The sequence below is a fragment of the Sparus aurata genome, chromosome 4 (genome assembly GCF_900880675.1).
Source record: "Sparus aurata chromosome 4, fSpaAur1.1, whole genome shotgun sequence".
In the NCBI taxonomy this organism is placed as follows: Eukaryota; Metazoa; Chordata; class Actinopteri; order Spariformes; family Sparidae; genus Sparus; species Sparus aurata.
In genome coordinates this window covers 38,732,658-38,746,373 of record NC_044190.1, presented here as the reverse complement: position 1 = coordinate 38,746,373, position 13,716 = coordinate 38,732,658, and the positions used below count along the sequence as shown (strand labels likewise).

At 42.8% G+C, this 13,716-nt stretch overlaps 2 protein-coding genes across 7 annotated transcripts in view; both read left to right on the top strand.

Moving 5' to 3' along the window:
- Positions 1-354: 354 nt before the first annotated feature.
- The window catches only part of lctla (lactase-like a), a 28,079-nt gene continuing 14,717 nt past the window's right edge, over positions 355-13,716 (top strand). The window contains exons 1-15 of one of the 4 annotated variants that reach the window (XM_030414794.1): positions 355-509; positions 1,060-1,225; positions 1,305-1,465; positions 2,505-2,592; positions 3,040-3,149; positions 3,236-3,364; positions 3,442-3,537; positions 5,006-5,060; positions 5,154-5,315; positions 5,426-5,700; positions 6,510-6,636; positions 6,735-6,934; positions 7,018-7,081; positions 7,215-7,288; positions 8,305-8,454. In XM_030414794.1, coding sequence (XP_030270654.1) covers positions 1,099-1,225; positions 1,305-1,465; positions 2,505-2,592; positions 3,040-3,149; positions 3,236-3,364; positions 3,442-3,537; positions 5,006-5,060; positions 5,154-5,315; positions 5,426-5,700; positions 6,510-6,636; positions 6,735-6,934; positions 7,018-7,081; positions 7,215-7,288 — 1,668 coding nt within the window. In that variant the 5' untranslated portion in view covers positions 355-509; positions 1,060-1,098 and the 3' untranslated portion in view covers positions 8,305-8,454. Of the gene's footprint in view, positions 510-538; positions 918-1,059; positions 1,226-1,304; positions 1,466-2,504; positions 2,593-3,039; positions 3,150-3,235; positions 3,365-3,441; positions 3,538-5,005; positions 5,061-5,153; positions 5,316-5,425; positions 5,701-6,509; positions 6,637-6,734; positions 6,935-7,017; positions 7,082-7,214; positions 7,289-8,304; positions 8,819-13,716 lie in introns of those variants that run through there. The other 3 variants (XM_030414792.1, XM_030414791.1, XM_030414793.1) reach the window with 3 other exon arrangements.
- On the top strand, positions 9,387-13,628 carry tipin (timeless interacting protein). Of its 3 annotated transcripts, none has more exons than XM_030414797.1 (9): positions 9,387-9,471; positions 10,405-10,480; positions 11,663-11,795; positions 11,928-12,021; positions 12,110-12,185; positions 12,288-12,410; positions 12,504-12,564; positions 12,711-12,962; positions 13,116-13,628. In XM_030414797.1, exons 3-9 carry the CDS (start codon positions 11,675-11,677, stop codon positions 13,394-13,396), a joined length of 1,008 nt encoding a protein of 335 aa, XP_030270657.1. In that variant the 5' UTR covers positions 9,387-9,471; positions 10,405-10,480; positions 11,663-11,674; the 3' UTR covers positions 13,397-13,628. The 3 variants fall into 3 exon arrangements, with proteins under 3 accessions (XP_030270657.1, XP_030270655.1, XP_030270656.1); XM_030414795.1 differs by having other exon boundaries at positions 12,708-12,962; positions 13,116-13,627; XM_030414796.1 differs by having other exon boundaries at positions 9,433-9,451; positions 12,708-12,962; positions 13,116-13,627.

Below are 13,716 nucleotides of genomic sequence, written 5' to 3'. Positions count from 1 at the left end.
ATATACAGTACACAGTAGGTTATATACTGTCCACATTATGTGCCATATACAGTGTGTAGTATGTGCTATATACTCTACACAGTATGTGTTATATACAGTACACAGTATGTGCTATATACAGTGTGTAGTATGTGTTATATACAGTACACAGTATGTGTTATAGTATAAATCCATGCACGAGTGACAGGCGATCGGCTGCAGATGCATCAGGCTCACTAACATTAACTTTGCTTACAGTGACAAACTGCCGTCTTTTTCCAAAAGATCTGTTGGCCTCAGCAAATTTCCATTTCCACTTCACTGACTTCAAATGGAGGTATTGAGCGTGTGTGTGTGCAGGGGGGTGGGCTGATGAATAGCAGAAAATGTCCTGGATGCTTCACTCTGTTTTGTTTGTGTAACGTTGGCAGTGAACCTGCCGGTGACAGCGGGCAGCAGTGACCGGGTCCAGAAGCTTGGGGACGTTTCTTGCATTTTGGAGCAGTTTCCAGCGGAGACAAATGCAGCAGGTCAGACATCTATATGTGGTTGTGTGGCTGAGACGGACACCGAGCAAAGGGACAGATGTAGGGAGAGAAACAGCACAGGCTTTGGCAAGGAGGACTCTCAGACAACTTTACTTTTTTACCCACTTGTACTTGTTTTTAATCTTGGTTATCTGGAGATCAACAGCAGCCTGACATGTCGCTCATCCTGACGGTGCTGGACAAGCTGGCTTACTTTCTGTCTGTGATAGCGTTTTGTGTCAGTGTGTCCTACAGCTGGCTGAAATGAAACTAGATTCTTCCTTTTTATCTGTGAGGTCTGATCATGACTGGCTGTTTTTTCACTGGATATTTAACAAATGATCCTGAGGTTTGGGCTTTGAGTTAGGATGGTTTTACTCAAAACCTGTGGATACCTGCTGACACCTCTGCGTGAGTTTCGGAATCTTTGTATGTTCTCTGATCGGTCCTCTCAGGGTAGACTGACAGGAAACGGAGTTGTGCAGCTGCTGTGACGTGTTTTGGATTATAGATGTGAAATCAGTGATCAAACTGGGTGTTTGTCGTCCTCCAGGTGTAACTGAAGACAGTGAGCTCCTTGCCAAAGACCACGATGCTGCAGCGGTGCATCCTGAGGCTGTACCATGTGCTCGCACTGGTGCTGTGTGTGTCCGCCAGTGACGACTTCGACTGGACCAAGAATGAAAAATCGTCCTTCTACTACGGCACCTTCCCAACAGGTAGGACAGACTGACCACAGAACGGTCACCAGAGTAAACACGAGATGAGATTCATCCCGTGTTTTGTCTTCCTCTGCAGGGTTCTCCTGGGGAGCCGGCAGCTCTGCCTACCAGACTGAGGGAGCTTGGAACATCGATGGAAAAGGAATGAGCATCTGGGATGCGTTTGCCCGCAAGAAGGGGAAAATATTCTCCAATGACACGGGAGACTCCTCGTGTGAGGGCTACTACAAATACAAGGTAACATCCAATGAAAATTCAGCTCCTCTCTGGAAGAAAGAGGCAGAGAAAGTCTTGAAATGAAGTTTGATGTGATGTTTATATGTTTGTGTTTGTCATAGTTTTAAATTATGTTTTAGGTCAGGACAGTTTTTCTGTTCAGCACATTCCAGCGTTTCATTGAAGCTGAGTGAAAAATTCACGTCTATGTTCTTAATGGCGACACCTTTCATCAAATTGAAACTCTCAAGATGTCCTGTGCATCATTTTAGAGGATCACTTCCTGCCTCCAGAGTGGAAGACAAGTTCTCATCTAACTCTTGGAAAGAAAGCCAGCAGGCATGTTTCTCCAAATGTCAAAATACTTCTACTATAAGGGACTTTTCAGTGTTTATGAATCAGTCTCTGATTCCTCTGATAATTATAAATGACCTGTAAGATCAAACGAGACCATCAGCGAGCCGACTGCTGTTATTATTAATGCCTCTGCTCGGGTCCGATCACATATATCTCTTATAAAGTCACATATAAATACATAACATCATTGCGATCTCTCCGTCACGCGCTTCCAAAACAAATGTACGCACTTTACAACAGCAGGCGCTGGTGTCGTACAGCTTTTCTCCAAAGGAGCCGCTAGAATCCACAACAACTGAAAGTTTCTCGTCATCACTTTAAAATAACCAAAATATACAGTTGGAGAGCTGATCTTTACATTTAAGAGGAGACGCTACAAGTGAATCAGGTTGAATATTAAACAATATTTAATGTTACTGTATATTCCCCGGTTGTTTTCTGATATTGTATGTTGATTTAGATAAATATGCATATGTTTGTTTTCCACCATCTGACGAGGACGTCTCAGAATAGCGACTCCTGTCATGTCTCCACTGAATCACACGGGCACCGCTCAGTTTATGAGAGTTACAGTTCACAGACTAGCAGTTAATCAAACTATCAGATTTAAAAATCAGAGCTGAAGCTGCAGCAGCCGTCTCTGTTTTGTCTTTACAGCTAAGTGGATCCATTTAAAAGATGTTTTCTGCCTTTTGTCTCTCAGGACGACATTTCCTTGATGAAGGACATGAAGTTGAATCACTATCGTTTCTCCATCTCCTGGCCGAGGATTTTACCGAGCGGACTGAAAAGTAACCACATGCCTGACTTTAAAAAAATTCATTTTATGATCTATTTGTGTTTGTCAGTTTCAATCTGTGGGAGGAATTTAATTTCTTACCATTCAGTTTTTTCTTAATTACTCATTTCTTTCACTCGTAATTGAAATCAGTGCTGAAATTGTCACCAGAAAATGACGTTTATCTTTATTTGCTGCATTTGTCTCTTCTACATCGTTGCACATCAAATACTTTTGGGTTTTTGACTGTTGGTTGAAAAAAACAAGCACTGTAACAACGTCATCTTAGGCTTTGATGAGTTATGGTTATCACTCTTTTTAATGTTTTAAGATACCAAACAAATTATCAATATATAAAAAAAACAAAAAGATTACTGACACAGCCCTAAATGGTGTCATCTTATATTTCATGACAGTGAGTATTGAAATGAACTTTGTCATTCACCTTTAACTCTTTCAGATGAACACATCAACGAGAAAGGAATCAAATATTATGACGACCTGATCAACATGCTGCTGGAGAACAAGATCACACCCATTGTTACGTTGTACCACTGGGATTTACCGCAGGTGAGACTCAAACTCACAACGCTCTGGGGGTTTCATTTGCTGACTGGAAGCTACAGAGTGGTCAATAACACAGATTCACTCTGCAGCTCCTGCAGGAGAAGTACGGCGGCTGGCAGAACGGCAGCATGGTGAACCACTTCAACGACTTCGCCAACTTGTGCTTCGAACGATTTGGAAACAGAGTGAAGTACTGGATCACCTTCAACAACCCGTGGGTACGTCAGGGTGAGGAGGGACGGTGCGTTCACTGTCCTGTCAACAGATGCAGTGACTGTGTTGTCTTGTGTTTCAGTCCATTGCTGTGGAGGGATATGAAACAGGGGAACATGCACCCGGACTGAAGCTGAAGGGAACAGGAGCGTACAAAGCTGCTCACCACATCATCAAGGTAAGACGATCCAGAGATGATGGTTTGGGTCCAGTTTGGTGTCGTCATGGTTGTGCTGAGGCTCGATTACAAACCCAGTAACAAACACTTTACCAAGGCACTTTATCAGTCTGTGTACTTGGACATGAAATTGTTGTTGTGCCTCTCAGCAGGACATCTTTAGTACCTGTGGCACTTTTCTATAACAGGTCTGCAAACTAGGGCTGGGCAAAAACATTGATACGGCAATATATCGCGATACTTTGCCGCCCAATACAATATCGATTTTTCAACTCCAAATATCGATATATCGCCGAAGAGCGACTCTGCTGTGCGGCGGGTGTATTTCTGTAGTAGAGAGAGTGGCTGAGGTCTTTGCAAAATGGATGGCAAGTTAACAACGCCATCCAATTTAAAGTTGACGTTTGGAAGCACTTTGGCTGCAAAGTTAAGAGAGATAGCACGAACAACGAGCTGGACAAAGAGAATATTTCATGGGAATTAATAAAATGGAGAGGCTGTTTTGAATGAAATAGTTTTGACTCAATTTGTCCGCTGATCAATATCATCTGATGTACATATACAGGTACTTGTGTTTTCATCTTTATTTATATCGCAAAATCGTGATATCGTGATACGTATCGTATTGCGACCAAAGTATCGTGATACGTATCGTAACGTGACCAAAGTATCGTGATACGTATCGTATCGTGACCAAAGTATCGTGATACGTATCGTATCGTGAGGTTCTTGCCAATACCCACCCCTACTGCAAACTGTGAGTCAGAGGGAGGTCGGGGAGGATGGTGGGTGTACAATTAGCAAGACTAGAACATCAGAATCAGGAGTTTGCATCCAGGAGGTTCAGGCAACGAGAGCAGTTTGGTTAAGGTTAGGAAAAGATATTTATACAAGCTCGACGTGACAAAGGTATAAATAAAGTCTTTTCAAAATAATTTCAGGGCTTCTGGAGACAATGGACGAGCTGTATGGAGCCATTTTATGTTTCTTTGAAAAGCGGTTATTTACAGCCTCATTCTGCTGCTTCAGATGAGGTGCTCCAACGCTTTTTAGCTGAGCAGCTACAGTGTGGATTTCATCCGGTGTAAATAAGCTGGCTGCAGGTTAGAAGTGTGTATGTTAAACTGTAAAATATCCGCCTTCATTTGATGTCTTTGTCGAATATCAGTCAAGCTCTACTTTCGACCCTGATCATTTCCTTGTACTCAGCTACAAAACCTACAAATCCTTCACCAGAATTAACATGAACTGGGAGGCAAATTTGAATCCCTCATTAAGCATTTGGCAAGAAAAAGATACAGGGTAAATACATGATGCAGAGAAGGCATACGTTGGTGGGTAAGTGTTCATTGTGGGCTAGTAAAACTCAGACTGGGACTCCTGTGTCTTTGATAATGTCCTGCTTCTGAAAATGTCCACTAAAGAAGACAGATATCAACGTGACGCTGCCTTTCTGTCTCTGAAACAGGCTCACGCCAAAGTCTGGCACACGTACGACATGCAGTGGAGAAGCAAACAGAAAGGTACAAATAAACCCTGCGTGCACAGTTTGGTTTCACTTTGGTATTTTTGTGATTGAAGTCACGCTGGACAGTTACGTTTTTGTGTGCGTCCAGGTCTGGTTGGGATCTCGCTAACGGCTGACTGGGGGGAGCCCGTGGACATCACCAACCAGAGGGACATCGAAGCAGCAGAGAGATACATCCAGTTCTACATGGGATGGTTCGCAACTCCCATCTTTAATGGAGACTACCCCCAGGTTATGAAAGATTATGTCGGTACGTCTCGGTCAACTGAGACCATTTATATGATATCTGAGACAAATGTGACATCAGAAAGATGAAAAAGTGTCTCGTTGGGCGAGCTGAACCTGAACTTTCCCCTCCAGGCAGGAAGAGTGGCCAGCAGGGCCTGGGAGCTTCACGGCTGCCCGTCTTCTCACCTCAGGAGAAGAGTTACATCAAGGGAACCTGCGACTTTTTGGGCCTCGGACATTTCACCACTCGCTACGTCACCATGAAGAATTACCCATCAGGCCTCGGAGACAGCTACTTCTCAGATCGCGACCTGGCTGAGCTGGTTGACCCGCAGTGGCCTGATCCTGGATCAGAGTGGCTCTACTCTGTTCCCTGGGGCTTCAGACGCCTGCTGAACTTTGTGAAGGTACACCACACAAATAAAATAGATACGTAGGTTTCTGTTGGATATAGGGTTGAGGGTGGTTCCCCTTAATCTCTTTGAAAGCTGCTCAGTGGTACATTAAGCCAAAAAAGCTTGACCTACCGGGTGTAAAGTTATCTGGATCGTCCAATATTGCTTCGGCCTTGTGGAGCATGTGAACAAGAGTCAGTTGCCGAAGTCAGAACGAGTAGCCTGACCTGAAATTTGTTTTTGTTGGAAACCCGACTCGAGTCTGGTGCAGTTAATGTTGCTGAAGCACTGAGTTTGTGTTACCCTGTCATGCCGTTGATAACATGGTTACAGCCTGACTGTCTGCTGATGGTGAAAAGACGTTTTTCTACACATAAAGTAAAAAATGTTAGATTTTAATTGTACAGTAACAGGTCGCACTGGGTTGTTTTCAAAGACGTTGTTCCTGGCGGCAGCTGTGGTAGAAGCTAGCTAGTTGCTGCATCTTGTTATCCTTCTTCTTCCCTTTATGTTGGTGGTATGCAGCATTAAGGTGCATTAACACAATATCAATATTTCATTTTGAACCCCTAATTTTTTGTTAAAGAGTAAAATCCTTTTTGTTTTACCAGAAACAGTCACTGTGTTGCTCTCCACAAATCCACCAGACTCCATTTACAGAAACAGTCATTTTATCATCGTTTGTCACTGTTCAAACTCAACAGACACAAACATAAAACCACCAAAACCGTCTTGTACAAGTAAAAATGAGTTATTAATGATACGATCACACAGTATCTGAATGTAGACGACCACTCCTGAATGTCACATCTCTGTCACAGACTCAGTACGGAAACCCGATGATATACGTGACAGAAAACGGCGTGTCGGAGAAAATGCAGTGCACCGACCTGTGTGACGACTGGAGGATGAAGTACTTCAAAGACTACATTAATGAAATGCTCAAAGGTGATTTTACCGTCTGCTTCATATTTGAGTCACTGAGAGTTGAGAGATCAATCAAACACGTGTTTTTACATGTTTTCTTTGTTTGGTTCGACTCTCAGCGCTGAAGGACGGAGTGAATGTGAAGGGATACACAGCCTGGTCTCTCCTCGACAACTTCGAGTGGGATGAAGGATTCTCCGAGAGGTTCGGACTCTACTACGTGGACTTCAGGAGCAAAAACAAACCGCGCTACCCGAAGGCCTCGGTCCAGTTCTATAAACGCATCATCAGCTCTAACGGCTTCCCCAACCAGAGAGAGGTGAACTCTAACAACCACCTCTACTTTAAAATCCTCTCCGCAGCTGAATGTTTACATGTTGACGTTTCGTCTGATTGTTTCAGGTGGAGAGCTGGAAGAGGAAAGCTGTGGAGACCTGCTCCTCCAGTAACCAGCTCCTGGCTGCAGGTCAGTGTGACACAGTGTTGTAAAGTGTGTAGTAGGTTGTGATGAGCTAGGTGGGGCCAAACAAAGGAAAAGTCTGTCTCCAGCTTGTTATTCTGCTATCTAACAGGGATTTTTCTTTGTTTTGCCCCTCCAGCTAGAAGAAAATCCCAGGGAAATCAGGAACATGCAGGGATGCAAAAGGCTTGGCCAGTGCATGATGAAGTTTAGGTACAAAAGTTGATCCATTTCTGAGTGACATGAATCTGCAAACAGGGTGTTTTTACCTCAACGCCAGTCAGATACTGGACTTTACTTTATTACATCTCACAGCAGCTTTGCAGATTAAGATTTTACATTTAAAACATCTGATGATTGTAAAAGTACACAAGAATAAATTAAATTAGCTTCTTATCCACCGACATAAACATTAAAACACCTCTAGAATAAGAGAGATATATTTAAAGATATTCATTCATTTTTAGAGATTACAACTAATGTCTTTAATGTTAAGTTTTATCACCAAATCTTGAACTTGGAAAAAGCAGAACATCGCTGTCACACGTCTCTCTGATGGTGTTTCTCAGCAGATGGAGCTTCTTCAGTTTCCATATTTCAGATTGGTTTGTTTGATACGATCCGAACATGTAGATCCATTTCTTAAAACTGCTTAAATTTTCTTTTAACGTATTCAATTTATAAAAGACTTTGAACTTTTCTCGAAAGTGTAGAAACATCTCTGAGTTTGAAGAGTAAATCACAGCAAATAAATGAAGGAATAATAAAATGCATAAAGAAATAAAATGCGTCTATAAGATTCAACACTTTTATTTGAGATTTCAGCGTGCACAGAAGATTTTTCCAGCAACATTATGTCACTTTTTCACAATAAAACGTTGTCTTCAGGACCTTGTTGAAGGTTCAGTGTGTAACAGGGTGAACAGCGTCTCTGTCACTTGTTTCTGCAGTGTGTAACGTCAGTGAGCGGGTCGGATCACAACGTTACACATGTTGTTTACTCCAACAAACAACTTCCCAACACGTAACAGTGTCACGACGTCATGAGTGTGTCTGTAGTCAGCAGCTACGTTACGTCTGACCGACTAAATAAAAGTTCTTTATTACATTCCATCATGTTAACACCTTCTGTGCAAAGATCAGTTATCAGGCTACGTGATTATTAATAATGAATAAAACACATCTATTGATCCTTAACTGTGACTCACGTTTCCTGTCCTGTGTTTCAGATCCGTTGATTGGCCACATGGAGATGGTGACAGAGATCGTGGTTCCCACCGTGTGCACGCTCTGCATCCTCCTCAGCGCCGTCTTCCTCATGTTCCTGCTGCGTGGACGCCTCTGAACACACACACACACACACACACACACACACACACTGAATCTGAGAGTGACTTCGAAGCTGTAAACTTTATCGTGTCGAGAGCATCTTGTTGATTTAACTGTCCTGCTGTTCTGTTTGAATAAACACTTTTTTCAGGTTGTCATTGAGTCGAACTAGCTGGTAACTGTCGCCACTCTTCAAGAATGAATTCAAGCTTGGTATATTATTATTTTTATTATTTAACAAACTGGTCTTGTGTGGTTTTTGAAGTAGTTTTACGAGCTACTCAAGCTAACTGCAGAGAGGAGAAGGTTTACTGTCAACACGTTTGTAAAATCATGAATAAAGGAGTGATGGAGATAAAGTGTTGTACTCTCTGTGGATCACAAACTTCAATTAAAAACATTTTATGAATTAAACGGTGCTGATTATTGACTGAGAATGTTTTGCTCTGATATTTCCTCTGCTGACATACGGTTGATTTATGAGGAGCTACAACAAGTCAAACTGCCTTCACAAGAAAGCTGCTCCATGATTTCACATGTTTTATTAGTTTATTCTATTTATCTGTTTTAGGAGGTTTTTGAAGACGGAACTCAAACAAAACTCAAAAGCACTCTAACTGTGTGTTCCAAAGGTCATGAGCACCTGAACCGCAGCCCGCTGCACACTCAGAACGACTTCACATTGTCGTTTTATTTATTCAACTTGTACATTTTAATGTCTGTACATTTCATCTTGCTCTCTCCACTGTCACAGTCCCAATGTTTGAGACTTCCTATCTCTTTTTGTGTTGGGCTGATTTTCAGAACCTCTCTGGACCGACTGCAGGTGATTCAGATCAGCTGTGTGCAGGTGGAGTGACTGACTCCTGATGGAGGAGTGGAAGCAGCTGGGGTCATTTCCCTCTCAGCCAATCAGGGTGTGACGATGCCCTTATTGTGAAGGCTTAAAAGAGGTGGGGAACGACACCCAGGTGGTTCTGACCCTCATTCTGGATCTGACCCTGACTCACTGAGAACCTCGTCCCATGAGACCAGACAGAAACTCGGGTCTGTTCCACGTCAGTCTAGTGAGGAAACTGTGTTTATTCTTGAACTCCTTGAAACGTGACGACCCGTTACACCTTCAGTTTGACATTTTATTTCCCTGAGGAAATGCTTGTTGCTTGTTACACCTGGAAGAGGCGTTGTTTATTGGTTGATTGTCCAAGTAGCAGACACTGGGCATCCCCTCCTAGATGTTTTTTGTTATATTCTTATGCAAGTCCGACTGGCCTGTAAGCATTTTACTGTCGGTACCGCCACACCACAATGCCACATGACACATGTCAGCTGGAAAAATACTAAATCACATTTTTTAAATTGTATTTTTGGTCCACAAACTGTCAAATTTAAGGAGTACTGACAGGATTTGGGCTTTTTTGAAAGGTTACAGTGCTTCTGTCATTAACCTCTCGGAGTCTGATCACATTTTATTTATTTTCTGTGTCGCCTCATAAACCTGCAGATGAGCTGCAACTGCCCACAATAAGTCCACATCATGTAGTCTTACATGGTCCAACTTCAAATTCACTGAAAATAGACACTTAACACTTGTTTTATTAATTCAAAACTTACATTGTGTGCTGTATACGGTAGTTGTTGAAGTTTCTGACCATGTTTCAGTTTTATCTTTGCAGAGAAACACTGTAAGAACGTTTTAAAACATTATGTTGTAGATTGTCACTTATTTAGAGACTAATACTTTAACATAATATATACATATATGAATAATCTTTACTGACATGTTAATAAAAGAGAAGCCCCACCACCTTTACTTTGAAATATTTCTGAATCACTTCCATATTAACGCCTACATAATATTCCAGCGTTATGTTTACAATTCTTGCTGCTCTCATTTCAGTATGAACACTCGGTTTGTTATTGTTTTATCTTCTTCACACAGTCATTAAAATAAAACTGCTTTTATTTTTGACTAATGTCCGCTGGACTTTATTTTGAAGGACATACTTTGTACCGGATGTGGATGTCGCTAGCTTGCCGCCGCTTCGTGCTCCTCCTGCGGACAGCTGCTGACAGGTGGGACAGTTTTCTGACTTTTAGTTTGAACTACAGTGTTTTCTTACAGAAACTGTCGTCATGTTGGTGTCTGTTCGGTTCCAGTTGACTCGTAACGTTTCACCGTTTCGCTGACAGCAGCTAGTTTACATGTTAACTGGTTAGCTAACGTTCTTACCCGGCAGCTCGTCGTTAGCTTAGCAGCGGTGTTAGCTCGTCTTTACATCTATAAACGTTTCTCCAACATGGAGTCAGATTCATCCAACGGTCAGACAGAGACGTGGATGTCCCGCTCACACAGTCTGTCCAGCTCGTGTTTGTCTCTTGTATGACAGGAGGACATTCTGTCTTCACTCTTTGTGTTTTGGCCATTATTGAGTTTACCGCCTTCTGCTGATGACGCTGTGCTCGACCGATATCTGTCCACTCATGGCCGATACCGACTGTGAGTGGAGGTAAACAGTGATGGCGACCGATATATCAGGGCCGATATTCATACCTGATAATGAAAATAAAATTCATGTCAACACCAATTTAACTCAAAGCTACTGAAATATGAAAATGCTGCAACATGACCATCACTGGTGAAAAGTAACTAAGTATATTACTCAAGTACTGTACTACATTTGAGATGCTTTACTTGATTATTTACATTTTATGCTACTCAGTAAATACACATTACTTCATTTTGGAGGCAAAAGTTGTACTTCTACTCAACTACATTTGTTTTGACCGATGACATGCTGCATCAGAGACAAAATAATGGATTCTGAAATTAATATATTTTATTGACAACCAGCTGATTTACAGATAATCAAAAAAATGTTCAACATTGAATCTGAAAATCAGTCTATCCATTGTTTACTGTATGTAAAAGTACATGTAAATATATTTATACTTCTTGTACTTTTAATATATTAATGCTAAAACATACTTTTGACATGTACAGTACAGTACATTAATATTTTAGCACAATATCTTTACTTTTATTCAAGAATCACCTTTGGGTGCTTTTAACAACGCTGATGAACGTGTGTGACCTGACCTGGAGGAGGTTTTCAGATCTTAAGCAAAGTGAATGATAGGCTCCTAGAAAAACAAAATGTGTAGCTCTGTAATCTGCCAAAAAATAGTTAAATTAACAAGAACTCATTGCTTTTAGCGTTGATATTGACGGATCCAGGTTTTATATTTTCCTTCCAGGAGCTACACACCATGCGTGGCCCACTAGAACTCGGTGACTACGACGGCCTGGAGGATGAAGCTTTCCCTCCTCTCCCACCACCTCAGTCCCCGGGCCAGGGAGGACAGGATGAAGGAGACCCCTTTGGAAATGGTGAGAAGCTGTTTGTAACACTTTGAGATGCAGTTTAGTCTTCATTTGCTCCCAACCCGCCCTGCTGAAGGTTTTCTGTGACTGTCGTCATGTTGACCTCCTGTCCTGTTGTCACGTGATGTGGTTATGCAGACGAGGAAAATGGCGACGTGTCCAAGCTGGATGAGGTTCCTGCTGCTAAAAGGAAAGGAGTGAAGAGGCCGCAGCCCAAACTGGACTCTAACAGGTACTTCAGACATCACTGTTTCATATAATGCAGGATTTAAAAAGGAGTCTAGACACCGTCCTCCATGGTTGTTCTTCTGTTTCTCCAGGCTGACCTCAGACAGAGGGCTTCCAGCTCTGCGAACACTGTTTGATGACGTCCGTTTCAAAGGCAAAGGACACGAGGTGAGAGCAGACAGCAGACAGGTGACTGTGGAGGAGTTCATGTTGACGGTACTCCATCAGATTATCCACATTTCGGGGTGTTTGTGTGTTTTGTCCGACCAGGCGGAGGACCTGCGGCAGCTGATGCATAAGATGGAGAACTGGGCCCACAGGCTGTATCCGAAACTGCAGTTTGAGGAGTTTATTGACAAAGTGGAGAAACTCGGCAAGAAGAAAGAAGTGCAGGTGGGACGAGGAAGTTCAGCTGAATGTTTAATGAAATGTGCTTGTATTGCAAAGCGCAGTGTTTGTAACTTTTCTGCCTTTTTCTGTCTGCAGACGTGTCTGAAACGGATCCGACTGGACATGCCGCTGACACACGAGGACTACATGGATAATGGTAAGACATGACAATACAAATATTTTTCCACCATTGTTAATTCCTTTGTGAGACGGATCCTTGACACATAAAATAGTAATCCTATGAGAGCGAACGAGGTTTAAATTGACTGTAAAAGGAGGATTCTGTGACTCATTGTTTAGTTGAAGAAGCAGCAGCTCCTGAATCGCACGTCTTCGGGGATCCAGATCCGTTCAACAGCACAGTTTTTCCAAACGACCTGCCAGCGCCGGTCCACTCCACCCCGGCTCCAGCCGCCCCACCTTCTCCCTCTCCAGCTCCTTCCTCCTCCCCAGCTGCTCCGTCTCTGACCGAGGAGCAGCGTAAACGCATGGAGCTGAACAGACAGCGAGCTCTGGAGAGGAAGCTCGCCCGCCAGCAGCAGCAGCAGCAGACAGGTGAGACGCATTTCATCTGCTCAGAGACGGAAAAAGATTCGACCTTCACAAAGAGAAATCTACCTCACACATCTGAAACACAGTAGATACAATTAGATTAATTACATTTCAGTGGATTGTAGTTTAATTGAACGTTACACTGCCGCCCTGCAGATCCTTCAGACTCACAGACGGTTGAGCCGACCACGTCAGCAGAAGAACCGACGTCCGTCTCATCTGCAAACGTCCTCAACACGTCTGAAAATCAGGACGAGGAGATGATGGAGGATTTGGACCTGAAGCCAACCAGCAGCAGCAGCAGCACACAAGAGCCCAGCGAGCAGCCACACAAAGACTCTGAAGCGCCTGCTGAATCACCTCAGAGCGAGAAAGAGGAAGAGGCCAGCATCAGTCAGCTCCATCAGCCCAGTAACGAGTGTGAGGACGCAGATTAAAGCCAAAGAGCAGCGCACAGAAAACGTCTTCTTCTGGTTCCTGCCTGAAACAAACGACCTGAACGTTTCCTCTTTCAGATTCCTGTTGCTTTTTCACGTTGTATACTTGCAAATGACTCTTTGATAATAAGGTGCCTTGTTGTTCATGTAGTATCTTGTATGTGTATGCCACATGTAGTTTCTTACCTGCGATTTTATAACGGTGAACAACAATAAAGATTTCATTATAAATGGAGTTGTTTCAGTTGAAAGACACTGATCTCATCTTCACATATAGTAAATCCAGACTCTGAGTAAAGTATCAGTCAGCTTCACTTCAG

What these genes read in the sequence shown, in the direction of transcription:
- tipin (XM_030414795.1), top strand. Translation starts at nt 11,675, where the DNA reads ATGCGTGGCCCACTAGAACTCGGTGACTACGACGGCCTGGAGGATGAA. An exon ending in AGGAGACCCCTTTGGAAATG is followed by an intron (nt 11,796 to 11,927) that starts GTGAGAAGCTGT and finishes GTGGTTATGCAG; the next exon opens with ACGAGGAAAATGGCGACGTG. An exon ending in CGAGGACTACATGGATAATG is followed by an intron (nt 12,565 to 12,707) that starts GTAAGACATGAC and finishes CTCATTGTTTAG; the next exon opens with TTGAAGAAGCAGCAGCTCCT.